The 22,492-nt window shown below is 44.3% G+C and overlaps 1 protein-coding gene across 1 annotated transcript in view; it reads right to left on the minus strand.

Annotated features, from left to right (window-relative positions):
• TRPM3 (transient receptor potential cation channel subfamily M member 3) overlaps positions 1-22,492 on the minus strand; it is a 599,168-nt gene that overhangs the window by 90,090 nt on the left and 486,586 nt on the right. Inside the window, exon 8 of the mRNA XM_045021627.1 lies at positions 11,331-11,454. Coding sequence (XP_044877562.1) covers positions 11,331-11,454 — 124 coding nt within the window. The remainder of the gene's footprint in view (positions 1-11,330; positions 11,455-22,492) is intronic.

Raw genomic sequence — 22,492 nt, forward strand, 5'->3', positions numbered from 1 at the left:
ATTTGAACTAAATGTATGAGCAATGCATATCAGATAAAATGAAAGACATACTTATTGAATGTAGTTAATGGGCCAGAGATTTTACTTAGCACTTCAAAGTTTCTTGAGTTAACAAGGATTATCTTTTATTGGTCTTTACATATTAATCGTGGGGCAGCAGTAATGGGATGAGGTAACAGAGGTTCATGAAACCATCATAATTTCATACCCTAACTTATACTGCAGGTTAACATTCTTGTACCTTTTGCTTATGGGAATCTCTCTCCCCTCTCCCTTTTTTCAAGTTGCAAAGCAACTGCTGTAATAAAAATACTACAATGATTACCTTGCAAACTGAATGACTGCTTTTTTCTTTTTTCAGTGCACATTGTTCCATTCACAAAACTTATCAGAATTTATGAAATGAAAATAAGTAAAATTGCAACAAACTGTTTCTTAAAGACCTAGTATTCTAATTCTGCCCTCAGTGAAGTCTATGGCACAGCCGAATTGACTTTAATGAAAACAGGCACAGACCTACAAGTAGCCTACAATTTTGAACAAGTAAAATAAGCGCGTCTCCAGAAGAAAAAAGAACCAAATAAGACTGGCAGGAAATAAAACATATTGAGAACCACTATTAGGCAGATCCTGCACCCCTTATTTACGCAGGTAGTCCTTACTTATTAGAATAGTCTTATTGAAGTCAGTATGGCCACTGGTGTAAAGAAGACCTGCTTATGTGAGTAAGGGCGGCAGGAACAGGCAATAAATCTCATTGAAATCAGTGGGACTTGGGCACATGCTTCAATGTTTCCCTGGGTGGGGATAGATTTAGCTACATGCCTGTACCTAAGATCTAATTTCTGCAAAGTGCTGAGCACCCTCAACTTGCATTAAAGTTAGAGTTGAAGTGCTCATCACCTCGCAGATTAGTTCCCTCACATTAGATGCAGAAGATTAATTTAAAATCAATTAATTTCATGTTGGAAATCTCACTGAATGTTTTTATGGACTACAGACCAGTTGTTCTAGCAACCAGTAAATCACCAGCTGCCTAGAATAGCTACTTTCCCTCTTCAGATCTTCATTGCCAAATTATATGCTCAACAGAGCAGCCATAATCCTCCAGAAAATCAGATTTTACTGTTCATAAATATGGCACCTCCTCTTCCTGCTCCAGTACAAAAAAATGTCATCAGCTATCAAGAATTTTAGCTGAGATAAATTATTCATTAATTTGTTCTTGAACGCTGATTTTTTAAAAACAACTATAACTAAATACATATTTCAACCATTTGGGAAAGTGCCAGAGGGAGGAAAAAGATACAATAGGTTCATGAAGCACTAAAAGCTCATTGACCAAAAAATAATAAAGATAAAATAAATAACATTTCTGACATGTGCTAACGAGCTGTAAATTGTGTTTGTGAATAGTGTCTAATTAGGCAGTAAACTCAATAAGTCTGGTCCCTGCTTCACTGGGAGCAGATTGTGCTCAGCACCTCACAGGGTCAGGTCATTGGTAGTATCTGTCCTAGAAACGCTGTTAGTGTGGCTGAAACCAGATAGATTTTCTTCTTCACCTAGTTACATCAATTGGAGTTGGTAGCTCTTGTTCTTCATTTCCAAATGTTTTTTGTCAAGTATGTTTTCCAAGCTGACAACACCCTTCTTCATTTCCATCTATGATCTTTCTGGGTCTTCTTGTCCCATCACTATTAGCTCTTGTTCTATCTGAAACATATCCCACAGCTCATTGTCTCAAATGACCCAGCTATCTCATTTGATACTCCCTCAGCTTTTCCGTGATGGCAGCTACCTGCATCATAGCTTGTACCATTTAATTTTGTAATCAATCCTACCAAGAAAGATTTCCTTCTTGGTCTGACAAAATGGAAATCTCCAAAGACAATGATCACCATTCTTGCAACAATGATGAAGGAAAGAAATTGGACTTTTTCCATGGTGTGAATGGAAAAGAATGAGCTACATCACTCAGGTTTCAGAGTGGTAGCTGTTAGTCTGTATCAGCAAAAACAACAAGGAGTCCTTGCGGCACCTTAGAGACTAACAAATTTATTTGGGCATAAGCTTTTGTGGGCTAAAACCCACTTTACTGGCATCTGAGTTATATAAATAACAGATGGACTGCACCTAAATCCCAGATCTATGGAAAAATTTGGATCTGGGTATGAATGTGAACTTCACAACACGAGAGACCAGGACTCTAGATCTTTACATTTCTGAATTTTGGAAAAGTTTGGATCCATCTCTGGTTGAGAGAAAAGCCAACACACAGCCAGTAAAATCAGTGGAGAGTGAACCTCTGTTCTGAACTCAGCTCATTGTGCCACAGTATTCCAGCATGATGCACTGATTTGTTAATGTTAGAATAACAAATGGCACAACCACCTTGTGTGCCAAGTGTCAGTTTGGAATGAACTTTTATTGTCAGATTATACACAATGAAAATAAGGGGGATCATAATGGGAACCTAGCTCCAGTCTTCATTATAGCAGCGCATTGGTTGCCACTAAAGTAAATGAAAACATGACAGGCAAGAGGAGAAAAAAATGTTTCATTATTCATGGATGTCAAATAGAGATGGGATTCTCTTGTTTCCCTTTGGCAAGAGACTAATTAAATCTCTTCCTGTGGCTCCTTAACTTGGAAACGTGCTCCTGGGATTCACAAATCAGTTTCTTCTTTTTTTCTCTTTTCTCTTTTTTTTAGCTTGTAACTTGAGTTTTTATTTACAATGTGGATTTGCTGAAACAGTTATACACGAGCCAAAGCCTCAGCTTCTTCAGAGATCCCACCACAGGACACATTGGTAGCTGGAGCTGTAAATCTATTCTTCATCATTGGGAGGGATCCCCAATTCCTCATCTGTTCATTGCGAAGCATCTGGGTAAGGAAAGTGACCCAGCACCACGTCCAGGTTGTGCCAGAAGTGCCACAGGATCCAGAACCACGTGAAGCCACTGAGGAGTTTGCCATGGATCACCTGCTGGCGGGTCAGCCCCGGGAACTGCCGGTAGTGGGGCTCGATGTGCACCCCACCTGCTGTGGTCTCTGGCACAGAGGATCCAGACAAGGCCGCCCCTGGTGCGGCCCAGAGCATGACACCGCCGCCACCGGACAAGCCGCCCGCCCATTCCCCAATGTCACCTTAGTGGATGCAAGCCAGTGCCTACTATCTGTAATTTCTTCCTTACATGAACTCTTTTTATAACTGAGTAATATTACAGTGGTGCCACTCACTCAGCTAAGGCACTCTCAGCATTTTAAAAAGATGTCACTTGAAATACTCAGGGGTTTTACTTCAGCCATAAAATGTCCTTGGTAGTAGTAACAACATTTAACCTTTACCAGCATTCATGTATGTGCATTTCTATGTTACTTGTCACCAAGGATCTGTGGGTATGTCTACATTGCAATGTAAGACCAGAGCTAGTAGAATTTGAGTTTGCAGACCCTGGATTTGTTAACCTAGGGCTTTAGCATCCATGCTCATTTGTAGTTCTAGATTAGGAATTGTTGAACCCTAGGTCCCAGCCTTTGCTTCAGCATCTACACTGCATTATGGGGGCTTGAGTCCAACCACCCATATCGTAGGCTTCCTAGCTCCCTCCCAAAATATGGCTGTTTTAGCCCTTTGTTTGTGGTGCAGTGTAGGAAAACTTGACCGTCCAGAGGACAAAGGAAGTCAGTCTGTGGAATTGTGGAATACTTTTGATGGACTCCCAGAGCATGAGTCCAGTGGGGCAGCATCTATACTGCAAAGCAATAGGACTTGAACTTTGGGTCTCAGTTTGACTCAGGCTCAGACCCTCCACCCCCTTGGGATCCTGGGTCTGAGCTCTGAGTTAGTGGCATTTGTGTGTAGATGAAGGGGTGTTAGGCTTGAGCCTGAGTTCGAAAGCTGGGTTTATATTGCAATGTAGATCTACCCTGCGTGCTTATATTTCAGCATATAGGGCCAAATCCAAGGCCCACTGAAGTCAACGGGATTCTTTTTGCGTTGATTTCCATACGCACTGGATCAGGCCAATTATGCTTTAGGGGCCAAAGCCTGTTGCCATTGAAATCAGTGGAACAACTCCCCTTGACTTCAATGGACTAGGATTAGGTGCATCCTCAAACTTCTTTACAAATATTAATTAGTTTTGTGATAAAATCTATCCTAGAAAAACCTTTTGAAGAAGTGGACTAACAGCCATTCAGAAAAGTGTCTGACCTTATCTTCTTGACATAGTCATAAAAAGTTATAGAAGATTACTAGCTAATGGTGCTTTTTGGCACTCAGACTGTATCCCTACTTTCAGACCCTGCTCTGGTCAGCTCTCCTTATTGCAATGCTTTGGGCACCTCAGAGCTGGATTTTTCAGAGTTCATGCTAAGTGTGCAGTTGGTGAATTTCTAGAAAATATTTCCAGCCACTTTATTATACACTAGTGCAATTCAATTGCACTTCTGAAAATGCTCTGGTACATGGAGTATTGCACACCTAAGTTTCCAGTTCAACAAAACCTGCAGATCAGAGAAGTGGAATTTGTTCTCCATTTTGAAAGTGCATTTACACATTTAAATAGACCACTCTGCTCCCAAGCATGTCCTCGGTAAATGAACTAATTTATTACCAAATGAACATGTAATTGCACATGTAATAACTCATTTTGTAATGGCACATTCTGAGCATATAAGTCAGACATGCTTTTAGAAATGTAGTTCAAAACAGTGAAAGTGAAAGTCTCATTCCCTAGGAGGTAGGGAACTTTTGCTGAGACTGAACTATTTCTCCTGCCAATAGTATTATTTTTTTAAAAGCATATGCATTAGAAAAACAGGTTTTTGAAAGTGAAATATTTTTTGTTTTTGATGGGTTTAAATGGCAAAAGCCTGTTTTTCTTTTTTTTCTATTGTCTCTCTCCATCTGTGCTTCAGCTGCATCTGTGAGTTTCTCAATGCTACAGCATATCTTCCTGCCTGTGCCCATTTGTGTGTCTGTTTGCTTGTAAGGACACTGTAATGAAGTGAGCCTCTTGAGAGCCCTATAGTTTGCTCCTTATGAATTCAGCAACCACAAAGTGCATCACTCCCAGTGGCAAGGGAGTGGTCTATAACAGTAATGTCTGACATGCCTGAGAAACTCACTGCACCTAGCACACTGCTTTCATAGTGTTTATCCATAAAGAATAGCATGTAAGATGTTAAATGAAAGCCAGCATCACACTGATCATAAATATTGTTGTGAAATGTATGTACAGATATTATGTAAAAACATATAAAGAAAATATGTTCCTAAAGTGTGAGTCCAAGTAGGGTTGACAAACAGGTTGTTGCCAGACAAACGATGTATTTTCATCTGTCTGCCTCAGTTCAAATGTAAATTAAGCATCATAAGACATCACAACAGAAGCCCCCTATTTGCATATGAAGTCACCACACCAGGCCATAAACCCTAGAGTCATCCTGACTCCAGGGACATACGATGGATTTGAGGAGATGTAAGGAGAAGGCAAAAGGACACTTTATCCTGCACCTGGGGATGTAATCAGGCAGTGTGATTACATTCATGAAAATGGGATCCCAACCAACCTTGGTTGGAAATGCTGCAGGAAGGCTTTGGGTGAGAACAGACAGGTTTTAGATTGTCGCTTAGCCTGTTAACATTAAATTTAGTTTCTAGAAAGTGTTATGATTTTGTTTTATATGCAACCTATTTCCATTATTGTCCTTACACACACACACTCTTAAATCTTACCCTTTGATAATACACACGATTGATTTCACTGTAAATATATCTCAGAGCTGTGATGTTATACAAGAGCTGATCCTCAGTTGAATCAAACAAGTTGCTATGTACACTGTGCTGCTTGGGGTGGCAAACATGGTACTTCTCTCAGTAGCCAGTAACAGGGGCTGCATATCAAAAGAACTCTGAAAGGGGTCTGGGACAGAGGTGCACCTGCTGTTAACCTGCAACACAAAGTGAGGGCTATCCTTGCCCGGATGAGATCCGTTGGGTGGGTAACAGACTGGCAGTGTTGGGGAGCTGGCACCTAGTTAAGCACCAGCAAGTCTCTCGCTGGCTGGAGGCAGGGGGTAACAAGAGGACTCTCAGTCCTGGACATCCTGAGAAAGCATCACATCATCTAGCCAAGTGAAAAATGGTGAAAAAAAAGGAGCTGTGATCTGTTTGTGCTACTTCTGAGCTCCACTGAAAGGGACAAGCCCTTATAGCTTCCTGCTGTTTGTTCTAGGCAAATATTTGAGTACCAATCTGAAATCAGTTTATCAGGCAATGTTTTGCCTTAAACATATAATCAGGAGGTCAGGCAGGAAAAGAGTTGAAACAGATGTGGAAATGGTGAGCAGCAGGGGAGAAAAGCTGGTAGTGCAAGGTTGGTGAGGTCTCCACCCACTCAAGGGAATATATTGTTAAAGTCATTCGATTCCTCTGTCAATATTATTCTGCAAAAGTGCAACACACTGAGAGTCTTAAAAGGTAGCCATTAACTTAAAAATCACAATTTTATCTGAAGATTTTTTAAACCTATCATTGTTAAAAGCAATACCCTAGCCTAGACTAATATAATTGAAAGATTAGACACAAAAGTTACTTTTTTTCTCCAGTTTGTTTACACTGTGCTTTTGACTGCACATTATGTATAGTTTTATAGTAACTATGGCAATGTTTTGAAATCAAGATAACATTTATCTGTGTGCCAACTGTCACCCTGGCTGCCAACCCATGCCAGAGAGGTAGTTGCAGCATTTCAGAAGTGGCATAGGTATATAGCTGTAAGGAAATCTGTGATGGGAATCAGAAATGGACCTGAACAAAAATCCCAGATTTAATGCCTGGATCCAAACTTCATAGTTAGCTCTGTAATGGTTTATTTGGTCTTATCAAAACCCAGGATCTGAATACTTGAGGGTACAAAATCCAGATCTGAATCTGAACTTTCCCAAAGTCCCGAGCATTTAGATTCCATCATTTTTACTAGAATTAAGATTTAATTGTGAATTTGGATCCGGAGTGCTGGCTCGTGCCCACTCTTCTATAAATGCACATTAGTATTATTATAATATAAAATAGCACAACAAGAGGTGGGGAGTGAGAATTTGAAGTATGTACATTAGTTAGGAGGATTTCAAAAACTCAAAGTAGGCTTCTCTCTATTATGACAGCTGCCTCCATAGGAGTGTTGAGAGACTATAGACTTGCATGTGGCTAGCCAGAGCTAGAGAAGTTCTTAGCATACCGACAAATGCCGCATACAAGTGTCTGATGGGCACAGTTTGAATAGCACAGTAATGCAGTAGCCATTATTCCTTCTATGTATGTGATAGTGAATATTTTCTATCTGGCTGTTCTCAAGGTTCCTGTTAATCTCATGTATCTATGTATTAATACCGAGTATGGTATATTCCCATTTACCTGAAACCCTATTATCTGAACCTCCTCATTACTGAATCCCTTCCTTCTCTCAGCATGAGATACAAGCCCGCTGCAGCGTACAGCTCATGTATCTCATTATGGGGGACAAGGAAGGGATTTAGATAATGCAGAGGTTCAGATAACAGAGCAGAGACCCCCAGTCAGGACTGTGAGGAGGAGGGGGAGGACTAACCTCCAACCTCAGGAAAGGCCATCCTGCAGCAGTGCAGGGAGCCCTCTGCAGTTGCACTGTCACAGGAGTGAGCAAGTGGGGCCATGACAGCAGCGCTGCAGAGGGCTCCCTGCCATGACGCAAGGCCAGCAACACCCTATCACTGTGGTCCCAGCAGGGCAGAGCAGAGCCCTGGCTGGAGGGGAAGGGTCTCTGCTCTGCCCCACCAGGACTGCAGCCTGCCCTCTGTGCCTACAAGGATCGGGTGTCACCAGCCCTGCAGTAGCAGAGGGAGCCCTCTGCAGCCCTGCTATCAAGGAAGTGATTGAGTGGAGCAAAGCAGAGACCCTCAGCCAGGACTGCGAGGATTATGAGGAGGACAACCCCACAGCTGCAGGGTAGGCCACTCTGCTGCTGAATGGCTCCTGCCCTCTTGATAATCCAAACTCCTGAGTATCTGTCCCCTCATGCTATTTGGGTAATCAGGAGTTGAGGGAAGTACAGCGTGTAGGCTAGGCACCAAAGATGCCTCTATTGTTGTGAGGTGTATGATGGTACAGCTGACCTTGATAGTGCTTGTAGACAGGATTTAAGCAGCTCTGTGCCACAAATGCCCCCAGACAGATGTAAAGAGGTATCACAGTATTCATGAACATGCAAAGACAGATCTTCTCCTATAACATTGTTGCCTAATTCTTCATTGTGTGGTCTGAGACAGCTCTTAGCTACAGCAGGGCTCTATGGGGCAGCCTTATGTGCCACAGCTTCTTTTGGCCTCTGGAATGATTCCATACCGATAAGGAACAGCCATGGCTGCCAGGTTCATGAGAAAGAAAACAGTATAAAAACTGTGTGACTTAACATCACACGATGTGACTGGGATTAAGGGATTTTTTAAAAATTCTAATTCCCTTATATTAATTCATATTTGAAGATCCTTCTAATCTCTGCATTTCTTACAGGCATAGTAAAATGCACTAAATAAACTTGTTAAAGGATACTCCAAAATTTGCTTCACTGCTAAAATGCAGGAAGAGTTGAAATACCATAAAATGTACATCATCCTTCAGAATGTGGGTGTGTGTAATTTCTCTCTGTTAAATCTCCTCTTTTACTCTCTGTCTATACATTATATCCATTCTTTCTATAGCAGGCTTCTCTCATACCATCTATGCCTCCTTTTCTTGGGCTTTCCTGTCTCTTCTCTCTCTTCTCTTTGACCTTGCCTTTCCTTTCAACCTATTTCTTTTTTTTCTCCTTCACTGATATTTTGTTTCATTTTGTGATCTCTCTCTTTTTTGGGGTGTGTGTGTGTGCAGTATTGCTCGTTTTTTAGGCCAAATGGTTCCCTCTAAAAAATAGATGTTTTCAGTGAGAGCTCTGTTTTGATCCAACGGGGAAAACCTGGCCCTCACCCATTTAGAGTTCAAGCATTTCTGCCAGAGAAGCTTCATTATCTGCTTGCCTGTAGGTTTTAAGCTCTGCAAAGTTGATCTGGGTCTTCCTAAGGAAGCTGTTTCTGCTAATGATTGGCAAGCGGTGCTGCTTGCAGAAGTGGAGATGCAGCAGTAAAAGGGCAGCAGACTAAGGCAGCAATATATCTGGCAATTCCACTTGTATTAAAGTTGGCATCTCTGTAGTTTTGCTATAGGAATGGGACAACTCTGCTTGGCATGCAGGAGGGAATGGGGGTGAGCATTTGTGCAATACTGACACTTTAATCATCAAGGTTGTAGCTTATGTACAGTATCTACAATAATTTAATGACGAGGTGACAAGCACAGATGTTATGAAGCACAATTGCAAACTACTGCTACATGGGTATTCATAGGTGGCACTCCTGCTTGGATTTTCAAATGGAAATAAGCAGGCTCAGCTGGGTATGAAGCTGCTAGTAACTACAGAAGAAAAAATTATAATAAAATATATATATATACATTTTAAATCAAACTATCAGTCCTTTTCAAAAGTGTTGATCTGAGCAAAGTATTTCAAAGTGTCTGCAACCTAAAATTGCAGGAATTTATACATTCGGACTAATGTGAATTTACAATGGATTTTAGAGGAAGGATTGAGTTATAAAATGAAAGTCTCCATTCAGTAAGCCTGTCAAAAATCAAGGCTAATAGAGTTTAGAATATGCAGCCCATTTAAATGCCTAATAATAACAACAATAATAATAATACCTAGTTCTAACATTGCACTTTTTCATCAGTAGATCTGAAAGCACTTTACAAAGGAGGTAAGCATCATTAGCCCCATTTTACAGATGGAGAAACTGAGATACAGAGTGAAGTGACTTTGTCAACAGGCCTGGGGCAGAGCTGGGAATAGAGCTCAAGTCTTCTGAGTCCCTGTCCAGTGCTCATCTACTAGACCACACTGCCTCCAAGTTTTTAGCAGATTTTAGGCTAGTAACTTAACCAGTATTTAAAGAATGGTTCTATTCTGTACAGTTACTTTGTAAAAGTGGCCTCATGGGGTTCAATGCTTATGGTCTCTTAATGATGTCCATATTAAATGTGCTCAGTTTACAAGTAAAAATATTTTTCTAAGGGACAGCCCTACACACTCACCTGGGGTCTCGGAATCAAGCTCTGTTCTCTCCTTCTCACACACCACCACCTGTAATAAAGGTTCTATGGGGTGAATTATGCCTGTAGTGGCACTTGTGCAACCCCCTATCTTCAAATTGTGCTCTTACTGACAGCTGGGCAGTGCTTCTCTTCAGTGGGTTTGCACACGTGTAACTGATAGGAATTTAATAAACAATGTGGCTGATGATACATGAAATAGGGTAACATTGGTGTCCTTTTAGCTGTGTTAGGCTCTGCCAGGGGTAGAATATACACAGGGAGCAGATCTGCTGGATTAGGAAAGTGCATTTTTAAACATAGTGACTTCTTTAAATCAGTAACGTTCAAACCAAATCATCCACAATATTACCGTGGTTGTATTTATGATTATCCAACCCTCCCATTACACATTTTTGTGAACTGTTTAAGGTAGGGGTATAATTTGGCCCATTCTGTAAAATCACGAACGTCATTGGGATTGTACAGGTGTAAATGAAGGCAGGAATTGGCCCTACAGTGCTACTGTTTCCAAATACCAGCACCATTTGCTGTTTCGCTGCAGGTTTCTCTTATTTATTACCGCCCAAACTGCTTGAAATTTATTGCATGGAATGTATGAATTATTTACTGCTTGGTTATGACTTGCAACAAGAATAAATGCTAAAAGCTAAAGGCCCAAGCCTGCTGACTTAATGGGAGCAGAGCTCTCATCAGCATGAATGGCACTTTTATATGTGTACAGATGGCGTGGATGGCAAGACAGCATCAACAAGTGCTCGTCTGATTAAGATCTATTAAAGACATTGGCAGGTTCATCTGTTGTTTTGTCAGTCACATTATGGACATCAGATAATATGCATAACACTATTCACAAAGTAAAAACAGAGAAGCCACTTCTGCGCCCATACAATTGATAAAATGCATGATGTAAATACAGCACTTAAGTTGATAAGTAAATAAGACTAGAGATCAATAGAAAGTATTCCAGAAATCAAAGGAATCATAAAGGGTAGTGAATGCATGGGGAAAGATTTTTCAAAGCTGCCTAAGGGATTTGCATACCCAGTTCTCTGAGCGACATTTGAAAATGCCAGTCATGAGGAAGAACTGCATTCAGGTCCCCGACTTCAGATCTAGAAAACCATTCACATACCAGCTCCTTCTTCTTCATGCACTCCATGAGGATTATGAAGAGGTGCTGTGCCTGGGTTCGAGTGTAGGTAAAAGTCTTCTGGATAGTAACTAGTAACTGGTCCCTCAAAGACTCATTGATAAGTCTGAAATTCAGAAAAGCAGAGAAAATGCAGAAGTGTGTAATTAAAACTGGCATTGAAAAGGATTGCAGTGTCAAATGAATGGCCAAGGAGGTAAGAGTGAGAAAACAAAAGTGTTAAAAGTTTGTTCTTTTTGCACAGGACTGAAAGGCAGAGATTTATTAAAGAGACATACAATGTTATGCTGAGAAAACATGCTGCCCTTAACACAGTGGAGTGGTCCCTCACCTCTGAGATTTGATTTCAAATCCAAGATATCAGTTGCAAGATATCGCCTGACAGAAAGTCACTCAAGGCTACCAGCTATGAGGGATATCTTAATGAAAGCAAATTGACAGCCTGGCTTTGACTGAGATGTCAGGATGAGCTGAACATACAGTTCTACCAGTGGCTTTGCAGAACTCAATGAAGGGTTCAGCTGGTGCAGCTTTGGGGACTCTTTTTTTTTTTTAGTGAATATTTTTGTTGTATTTAATAAACCATAACATACCATATAAAATTACACCAAAAGAGCTACCATAATTCCCAATATTAATACATTTAAAATACTGGTTGTAAAGTAGGATTTTATGTTGTTATATTGAACACCATTTTTTGCTCTGGTTAAGTCTGAGTCATCTAGAAACCAAAATGAGCATGGTACTGAGACAACTAGTAGCCACAATAAGAGAAGGGTAAAATTTTCGAAGTGCCTAAAGGTATGTCTATGCCCCTGGTCAGCGGGTTTAGACAGTGCCAGGGTTACAATGGCTCCAGGCCCATGCTCAGAAGGGGGTCCCAGCCTGCTCTGCTTGCACTGTGCCGAGACCCCCACATGGCTGCTGGCTTCCCCCCCACTGCACCACTTGCTCCTCTTGGCCAGCCAGCTGAGGGCTCCTCTCTGCCCTTGGCCCCACCCTCCAGCTTCTCTGTCTCCTGGCTGGACCCCAGTGCACCCCCCGGCTCCTGGCAGTCTCTGCTTCCCACCACCCGTGGGGCCCCACCTGTCTCCCTGGAGCTGAGCCACCTGGGACTGATGCAGAAGCCTGGCCAGTCTCAGCCAGTTGGGGGGCAGTTGGGGTGGGGGAGGGAGGAGCTTGGCCGGACCCCTGCAGGCAAGTGGGCCCTGAGGGAGTCTGGCTGGGGCAGGCCCTGGCCTGGCTGATCGCACCACTCCTGAGGGGCCGGAGCGATTCCCTGCCCCGAGACCAGCCCTGGCTGTGCTGCCGGCTCAGCCCAGCAGACACAATCGCCTCCCAGAGGGCTGGGGAGTGCGGCCGGGAGGCAGGGCATGAGGGAGTGGGTCTCTGGTGTGTGTGTGTGTGGGGGGGGTGCTGGGCTGTGAGGGGGCAGGGAAGATCTGTGTGTTGGGACACTATGGAGTGGGGGTTGTGTGTGGGGTGCTGGGAAGTTGTGGTGGGGCTGTGGGCAAGGGGTGGTGGTGTGCAGGGCACTGTGCATTTGTGACAGGGTCAGGGGGGCGCTGGGCATAGCGGGTCTGGAGGTGTTGGGTGGGGAGGGATGTTTGGTGCAGCCTGGGCCCACCCCTGAGGGGAAGGGGCATGCTGGCAGCGCAGGGCCAGGTGGGCCATTGTGTGCCCGGCAACTGCTGGTTTGTAAATAGTGCCCTCCCCCTGGGCTGGGTGGAGCAGGGTCACCCCTTCCATGCCATACCCCTGGCCAGCCTCTTGCTCTGGGGACCGACCTCCCCACACCATGCTCCATTGCCCAGGCCCACAAAAGCTTAATCCGGCCCTGGGTTTAGGATTATAAAACTGCAGTGTAGATGTTTGGGCTTGGGCTGGTGCCCTGGCTGTGAGACCCCATGAGGAGGGAAGAGTCTTAGCCCTGGTCTACACTACGAGTTTAGGTTGAATTTAGCAGTGTTACATCGATTTAACCCTGCATCTGTCCACATGACAAAGCTGTGTTTTTCGACTTAAAGGGCTCTTAAAATTGATTTCTGTACTCCTCCCCCAAGAGTGCTGAAATCGACCTTGCTGGGTCGAATTTGGGGTAGTGTGGTCGCAATTCGATGGTATTGGCCTCCGGGAGCTATCCCAAAGTGCTCCCTTGTGACCGCTCTGGACAGCACTCTCAACTCAGATGCACTGGCCATTCTAGGAGGTGCCCCTACAACTACCCCACCCCTATGCTTTGACTCCATCAATGGAGTAGCACGCAACAGGGATGCGGGTTTTGGGGATGAGGAAGATGATGAGGAGGAGGTTGAAGATAGCTCACAGCAAGCAAGTGGAGAAACCGTTTTCCCCGACAGCCAGGAACTGTTTCTCACCCTGGACCCGGATTCACCCACCCACCCACCCACATCTGCCTCCTGGACCTGCCAGGCAGAGACGGGACCTCTGGTGAGTGTACCTTTGTAAATATTATACATGGTTTAAAAGCAAGTGTGTTTAATGATTAATTTGTCCTGGCATTTGCGGCCAGTACAGCTACTGGAAAAGTCTGTTAACGTGTCTGGGGATGGAGCGGAAATCCTCCAGGGATATCTCCATAAAGCTCTCCTGGATGTACTTCCAAAGTCTTTGCAAAAGGTTTCTGGGGAGGGCAGCCTTATTCCGTCCTCCATGGTAGGACACTTTACCATGCCAGACCAGTAGCACGTAGTCTGGAATCATTGTATAACACAGCGTATGGTCCCGGTGTTTGCTGGCATTCAAACAACATCCATTCTTTATCTCTCTGTGTTATTGTCAGGAGAGTGATATCATTCATGGTCACTTGGTTAAAATAGGGTGATTTTATTAAGAGGACATTCAGAGGTGCCCGTTCCTGCTGGGCTGTTTGCCTGTGGCTGAACAGAAATGTTTCCCACTGTTAGCCACGCGGTGGGGGGAGGAGTGAAGCGATCATCCCCGAGAATTGGGGATGTGTGTGTGTGTGGGGGGGGGTAGTTGGGTTTATGCTGCACATTAACCCAAAAACTGCAGCCCCTCTTTTTAAATTGCCAACCCATTTTAAATGGCCAACGCAATGGCTGCTTGGTACGGGAAATGAGGGCACTGCTGTTTGAAACCATTCCCACATGTTATGAAGGTTAAAGAAGCCAAAAGACTGTGTCTTACCATGGCTGCCTGTAAGATGAATTCTGTTGCCCCGCCCTGCGTGAATGATCTCTCACACCAAACCAGCATACCCTCAATAAGAGGCAAAATGCGACCTTGTACCAAAATCCCATGTGCTATGTAATATTAACAGCAAGGTTTACCGTGAAAGAGTCTACCCATTGTTCTCTAAAATGTGTCTTTTTAACTACCATTCTCCCTTTTTCTTCCTCCATCAGCTGCAAATGTTTGAACACTCACACTATCTTCTCCTTCCCAAAGGCTAGCGAAGATTAGAAGGCGAAAAAAATGCACTCGTGACGAAATGTTCTCTGAGCTCATCCAGTCCTCCCACACTGAAAGAACCCAGCAGAATGCATGGAGGCAGACAATGTCAAAGTCCAGGAAAGCACAATATGAACGCGAGGACAGGTGGCGGGCTGAAGATGATAGGGGGCATCAGCTTGGTGACAGAAAGCAAGAGGCAATGCTGAGGCTACTGGAGGAACACACTGATATGCTCTGGCGCATGGTTCAGGTTCAGGAAAGGCAGCATGAGCACAGACGGACACTACAGCCCCACTGTAACCAACTGCCCTCCTTCCCAAGTTCCATAGCCTCCTCATCCAACCCATAGTGTTGCATGTCTGGGACGATTCCCAAGAACGCGGTGTGGGGGCCTCCGGGCACCCAACCACTCCACCCCAGAGGACTGCCCAAGCAACAGAAGGCTGGCATTCAATAAGTTTTAAAGTGCAGTGTGGCCTTGTCCTTCCCTCCTCCCCCACCCCTCCCGGGCTACCTTGGTAGTTACCCCCCTATTTGTGTGATGAATTAATAAAGAATGCATGAATGTGAAGCAACAATGACTTTATTGCCTCTGCAAGCGGTGATCGAAGGTGGGAGGGGAGGGTGTTTAGCTTACAGGGAAGTAGAGTGAACCCGGGGTGGTGGTGCACGGGTTCATCAAGGAGAAACAAACAGAACTTTCACACCGTAGCCTGGCCAGTCATGAAACTGGTTTTCAAAGCTTCTCTGATGTGCACCGCGCCCTCCTGTACTCTGCTAACCGCCCTGGTGTCTGGCTGTGCGTAATCAGCAGCCAGGTGATTTGCCTCAACCTCCCACCCTGCCATAAATGTCTCCCCCTTACTCTCACAGAGATTGTGGAGCACACAGCAAGCAGTAATAACAATGGGAATATTGGTTTTGCTGAGGTCTATCCAAGTCAGTAAACCGCTCCAGAGCGCTTTTAAAATGTCCAAATGCACATTCTACCACCATTCTGCACTAGCTCAGCCTATAGTTGAACAGCTCCTGCCTACTGTCCAGGCTGCCTGTGTACTGCTTCATGAGCCATGGCATTAAGGGGTAGGCTGGGTCCCCCAGGATGACTATAGGCATTTCAACATCCCCAATGGTTATTTTCTGGTCTGGGAAGAAAGTCCCTTGCTGCAGCTTTTGAAACAGACCAGAGTTCCTGAAGACGCGAGCGTCATGTACCTTTCCCAGCCATCCCATGTTGATGTTGGTGAAACATCCCTTGTGATCCACCAGTGCTTGAAGCACCATTGAAAAGTACCCCTTTCGGTTTATGTACTCGCTGCCTTGGTGCTCCGGGGCCAAGATAGGGATATGGGTTCCGCCTAGTGCCCCACCACAGTTAAGGAATCCCATTACAGCAAAGCCATCCACTATGACCTGCATAGAGTCACTACTCTTGATATCAGCAGCTCTTTGATTGCGTTGGCTACTTGGATCACAGCACCCCCCACAGTAGATTTGCCCGCTCCAAATTGATGCCCGACTGACCGGTAGCTGTCTGGCAATGTAAGCTTCCACAGGGCTATCGCCACTCGCTTGTCAACTGTGAGGGCTGCTCTCATCTTGATATTCTTACGCTTCAGGGCAGGGGAAAGCAAGTCACAAAGTTCCATGAAAGTGCCCTTACGCATGCGAAAGTTTCGCAGCCACTGGGAATCGTCCCAGACATGCAACACTATGCAGTCCCACCAGTCTGTGCTTGTTTCCCGGGCCCAGAATCAGCATTCCATGGCATGAACCTGCCTCATTAACACCATGATGTTCACATTGCTGGGGCCTGTACTTTGAGAGAAGTCTGTGTCCATGTCATCATCACACTCGTCACTGTGCTGCCCTTGCCTGGTTTTGCTTTTGCAGGTTCTGGTTCTGCATATACTGCAGGATAATGCGTGTGGTGTTTACAGTGCTCATAATTGCCTTGGTGATCTGAGCAGGCTCCATGCTTGCCATGCTGTGGGGTCTGCATTGAAAAAAGGTGCAAAACGATTGTCTGCTGTTGCTCTGACAGAGGGAGGGGCAACTGACGACATGGCTTACAGGGAATTAAAATCAACAAAAGGGGTGGGTTTGCATCAAGGAGAAACACACACAACTGTCACACAGAATGGCCCCCTCAAGGATTGAACTCAAAACCCTGGGTTTAGCAGGCCAATGCTCAAACCACTGAGTATCCCTCCCCCCACTATTCATGGGGGCGGGGAGCAAATGAATACAAAACAAATCTGGTCTCTTTCTTGTTTTGATCCACTCCATCTCTCTTTTACATCTTAGGCTGGCAGCAGACGGTGCAGTATGACTGCTCGCCAGAAGACGGTGCAGTACAATTGCTAGCCATCCTCATCTCCTGGCTGCTCGCCAGAAGATGGTGCAGTACGATTGCAGGCAGGACTGAATCTCTAGGAGACAAAACTTAAAAAGAGAATGACCTGGAGTCAATCCCATTTATGTCCAGGTGCCCCTGACAGACCTGACCGAGTTCTTCCAGGAGCACCCATGTCTGCCCAGGCGCCCCTGACCGACCAATCGTAATGCACCGTCTGCTGCCAAAAGGCAATGAACTGCTGCTGTGTAGCAATGCAGTACCAAGTCTGCCAGCACCCAGGAGACATATGGTGGCGGTGAGCTGAGCGGTGGTATGGCATCTGCACGGGTAACCCAGGAAAAAAGGCTCAAAATGATTGTCTGCTGTTGCTTTCACGGGGGTGGGGGGGCTGACGACATGTACCCAGAACCACCCGGGACACTGTTTTTGACCCATCAGGCATTGGGATCTCAACCTAGAATTCAAATGGGCAGCGGAGACTTCAGGAAAACTATAGGATAGCTACCCACAGTGCAACGCTCCGGAAGTCGACGCTAGCCTTGGTACTGTGAACACACTCCACCGAGTTAATGGTCTTAATGGTCTTAAGTGGGGACACACACAATCGACTGTATAAAATCGATTTCTAAAAAAATTGACTTCTATAAATTCGACCTAATTTCGTAGTGTAGACATACCCTTAGAGCATGGGCTCCAGCCTAAGCCTGAATGTTTACACTGCCGTTCTTAACCCTGCAGCCTGAGCCAACAGATGCGGGCTCTGAGACTCAGTGCTGTAGGTTTTTTATTGCAATGTAGACATAACCTTAAGTGACTTAGGAGCCTCAGTGGGACACTTCTGAAATGTTTATCTTTAAACATCATTTGTCAATTGTGCTGCTGAAGGCTCCATCTTTCAGATGAAATTTAAAACTGAATTATTGACTGCTTGTTTTCACTGCATATCCCGCTCCCCAGCACTTTTTGCCATAATAAAGGTGTTGATTCCACTGGTGTTTACCAAGTTCTAATGTCTACCTCAATTCCATTTGCAAATTCAATTGCATTCCTTTTCTCTTCCCGTCTTAAATTGTTGTAGAGCACTGATCTTTCACTGTTAAAAGAGAAGCCACATTCCACACTGGAGATGGTTACATTTCAGTAGCTGAGGGAGTAATTCATGTTTATCCTGTGTGTAAGGTTAACAATGTGCTTTGGAATCCTCTGGGATAGAGTGGCTTAAAGATGCAGTGTAAAATTTACCCATTTAACTTGGCTTTTAACGAATTACCATCAAGCCACAGTAAGGACTTATTGTAGGGTAGATAAAGGCACTGTAAATCATCTGTAGGGATGACTTAAGAAATTTGGTATTTGTTTATTTTTAATCTAGCAAGGTTCCCAGATGTTATGGTTCTGATTGCTTTTGGAATAAACAAATACCTCTAAATGTAAATTTGTTATAATTTATATTACTGATATGATGGCATTTACTTTCGCACCATCCACTTAAGTGTGTGCAACAATGATGAGGTCACTGACTTAATATGGTATTACTGAATCCTCTCAATAAAGATTCATAGGGCCAAATTCCACAGCCCTCATTGAGTTCTGATTTCAGTAGGAGTTTTGTCTAAGTAAAGACTAAGTTATTCCAGGTATAGCCCATAAGCAATATATTGTGATAGAATTGATGTTTAATTGTAATAACCACTGTTTCTTATGACACTTTAGTAATGAGTGATTGTATTATTACAATTTACAGAAGCAGTGGTAAAAGCAGCCTATAATACTGAAGTAAGTGGGAGACTTGCCAAAGTCAGGACTGCTGTAATAGACTATATCTTTTTCAGGTGTGTAGGGAGCCAGGGGGGCTCCCCACCAACCCGGAACAGAAACCGCCGCGTTCCCCGCCGGAGGGGGCGGGGCCATGGCGAGTGCACTCCGTCCCCAGCTGCGGGAGGGGCGGAGGCAGGGGTACAAAGGGCAGGGCCCTTTGCCCCGGGAGGGCGGCACAACGGGGGGTCACAGACGCCGCGCTGCTCCCGCCCGACCTGACTGCCGTCACCGCGGAGACGCCGGACCCAGCGAAGCCCAAACCCGAGAGCGGGCTTGACACCGTGGGACTGCCCGGCGTGGACTGCTACGGGGGACCGGAAGACCCGGAGACTCTGGGAGACCTGGAGCTGCCCGCCGCGGTCTATCCGACCGAGCCCGGGGTGCAGGTACGTGAACCTGTGCCAGTGTTCCCCTGCTAGAGGGGTACGCTAAAGACTCCTGCCGGCGCTCCCCTGCCTGAGGGGCGCGCTGCGAACCCGTGCCAGTGCTCCCCTGCCTGAGGGGCGCGCTGCGAACTTGTGCCAGGGTTCCCCTGCTCGAGGGGTGCGCTAAAGACTCCTGCCGGCGCTCCCCTGCCTGAGGGGCGCACTGCGAACTTGTGCCAGCGTTCCCCTGCTCGAGGGGTGCGCTAAAGACTCCTGCCGGCGCTCCCCTGCCTGAGGGGCGCGCTGCGAACCTGTGCCAGCGTTCCCCTGCTAGAGGGGTACACTAAAGACTCCGGCCGGCGCTCCCCCGCCTGAGGGGCGCACCATAGACTCCACCGCCGCCGGCGGCGGTAGCCAAGGCCGCCCGGCTTACAAGGTGCCAGCTGAGAAATTAACAAATTCAGAAGATTTCAAGATATTCTGTTTCGGAGTGGTAGCCGTGTTAGTCTGTATCAGCAAAAAACAATGAGAAGTACTTGTGGCAACTTAGAGACTAACAAATTTATTTGGACATAAGCTTTCGTGGGCTAGAACCCAGTTCATCAGATGCATGGAGTGGAAAATACAGTAGGAAGATATATATACAGAGTACATGAAAAGATCTTATATATATCTTCCTACTGTATTTTCCACTCCATGCATCTGATGAACTGGGTTCTAGCCCATGAAAGCTTATGCCCAAATAAATTTGTTAGTCTCTAAGGTGCCACAAGATATTCTGTGGTAGTCACCATATCTGAAACCACAGCTTTGATGGCTTAGATAAAATAATCCTGATTATCCAATAACATAATAGAAGGTACCAAGTACTTCTGGATAATACAAATTTGACATAATTGAGTGAACTCTGAATGCATTGGTATTGGAAGAAATGGATCTTCAGATAGTAGTTGTCCTCATCATGGAGATTAAATTTTGGAGAAAATAGGGGCAACACATTAAGAAAAAAAGTCTTATGAACACCTTTGATATTGTATTTAACTGTTTATATCCCAAATTCTGCTTGCAGATTCTTTCCAGAAATAGACAGTCACTGAATAAGGAAGGGAAGATTCAAAGCACATTCCCCATTGACTGAATCCAACCAAGAAGCTATATACAAGACTTGCTTTTGGCAAGTTGAAGCTTTTAGAAATTTAAAGGAACCATTTTTAACTTAGTGCAAATGTTAATACTTCAATAATGCCTTAATATCAAAGTGAAATAATAATATTGCATGCAACATCAACCAAGGTTCTTAACAGCAGAGCGCCTGATAATGGAAACCATTAATCTGTTGTTCTGGATGCAACATCGTTATTCTTAAATACTTTACAAATTAGTGGGTTCAGTAATTTAGAAAATGTATCTTTTGAAGTGTGAAATACTCTATACTAAAACAGTTTGCTCATTTAAAATGTTGTAGTTTTTTTTAATCTTATTAGATGAGTCAATGTTTTTAGTAAAAGTCAATGTTAATCAAATATGGAGTATTATAACCAGAAAATCTTCACAGCTCCCATTTTATGTTAGATAAAACCAAAGGTTTATGATTTTAAACCCCTGCAGCAACTGTAATGAGATATAATAGTCAAACTGGCTTAAGGTAATTGCTTTGGGATATACAAACACTGAAACCCATTTCATGTGGCTTGCGACTGTCATGTAAAGCTGTAGCATCACATTCTCCCCTCAAGAGTAAAGAAGTGCAAAAATAAATAAGATCTGCAAAAAATCACTGCGAAATGGAGTTTGAATCATCTCATCATTAGAGCTAGTTGGAAATTTTTCCATAAAGTGTTTTTAAGTGCAAAATGCTGATTTGTCAAAACCAAAACTTGCATCAGGAAGGTTTCTGAGATCTTGGATGGAATTTCTCACCAAAGCCAGAGAGAAAGAGAGTCACCCCAGAACAGCCAATAGCCCAAAGCTTAGGGCACTCACCTGGGACATGGGAGACTCAGGGCCAAGACTCTGCTCTGAATCAGGGACTTAGCAGGGATGTTTTGGAGACCCAGGATCAAGTGCCTGAACCACTGGAATATTGGCTGTTCTCTACATATAGTGAACCTATATTGCATCTGCTCTGTGGCCACTCATTCCTGATACCAGCCTGCCTAGTCCCTCTATGCAGATCCAAATCGTATGGAGCTCCATCTGCAGGGTGCTGCACAAGAAGGGGGATGGAGATAATGCTGGGGAGGCAGCTGAACCTCCTTCCATGTGGGAAGGGTGAGAGCTGCACATTACATTGAGGGTTCCGTATACATGAAGGATTTTGGAGGCACAATGTGGGCCACTGCTTGGAAGCATCTATAGTAAGGTGCCACCACATATGGAAATGTGAGGCAACTTTTCTGCATTCCTGGTGGTCTGAGTTGCACCCAATGCACCACTGCTGTTAGCGCACAGCTATCATTTCCTTACATACCCACTGAAAACAGCTAATCTCCAATACACAGAAGCACATCTTTTTGTTTACAGCTGAACATAATCCTTTTGTTGCATGTTAATATGTGGCTTAAATATACAGGGCCAAACCCCGAAGCCCCTATTCAGGCAAAACTATTTTAAAAAAATCAAAGGGAATTTTGCTTTAGTAAAAACTGAATGAAAAACAAGGGTCTTACGCTCTAAAACGGTGTAGAAAGGGGCTAATATTCTAATAATGTATTTCAGAACTCAGCTGGGTTAGTAAACATGTGTTATTCCCATCCTATAATGAGAAAAATGTGTGGTAAAGTGAAATGGATATTGCTAAAAATGCCCCTTGAAGAGATTTAAAAAATCTGGTACCCCTACTGGGAAAGATGTGAAGTATGTGAAACCAATTCAGAAGCTGTAATGAGATGCTGTGGCCTATGGACATACCTAGCATACCTTTCGAAAACTCTTTTAGTCCTTACCCCAACTATGGTTAATTTCTAAAAAAAAATTAGATCCAAATCCTAAAGGTTTTACTGACAATTTAGTCAGCATTCCTTCAGGCAAACTCCCCGAAGTCAATAGGAATTTGTCTCAGTAAGCATTGAGCGAAAACAGAATAAGACTCTCAGGGTATGGTCCATAATTTTTCAAAGCAGCCTTCATTTGTCTTTCCTATGTTAAAGTTATCCATGCCATAG

This window comes from Mauremys mutica, chromosome 6 (genome assembly GCF_020497125.1).
Source record: "Mauremys mutica isolate MM-2020 ecotype Southern chromosome 6, ASM2049712v1, whole genome shotgun sequence".
Taxonomy (NCBI): Eukaryota; Metazoa; Chordata; order Testudines; family Geoemydidae; genus Mauremys; species Mauremys mutica.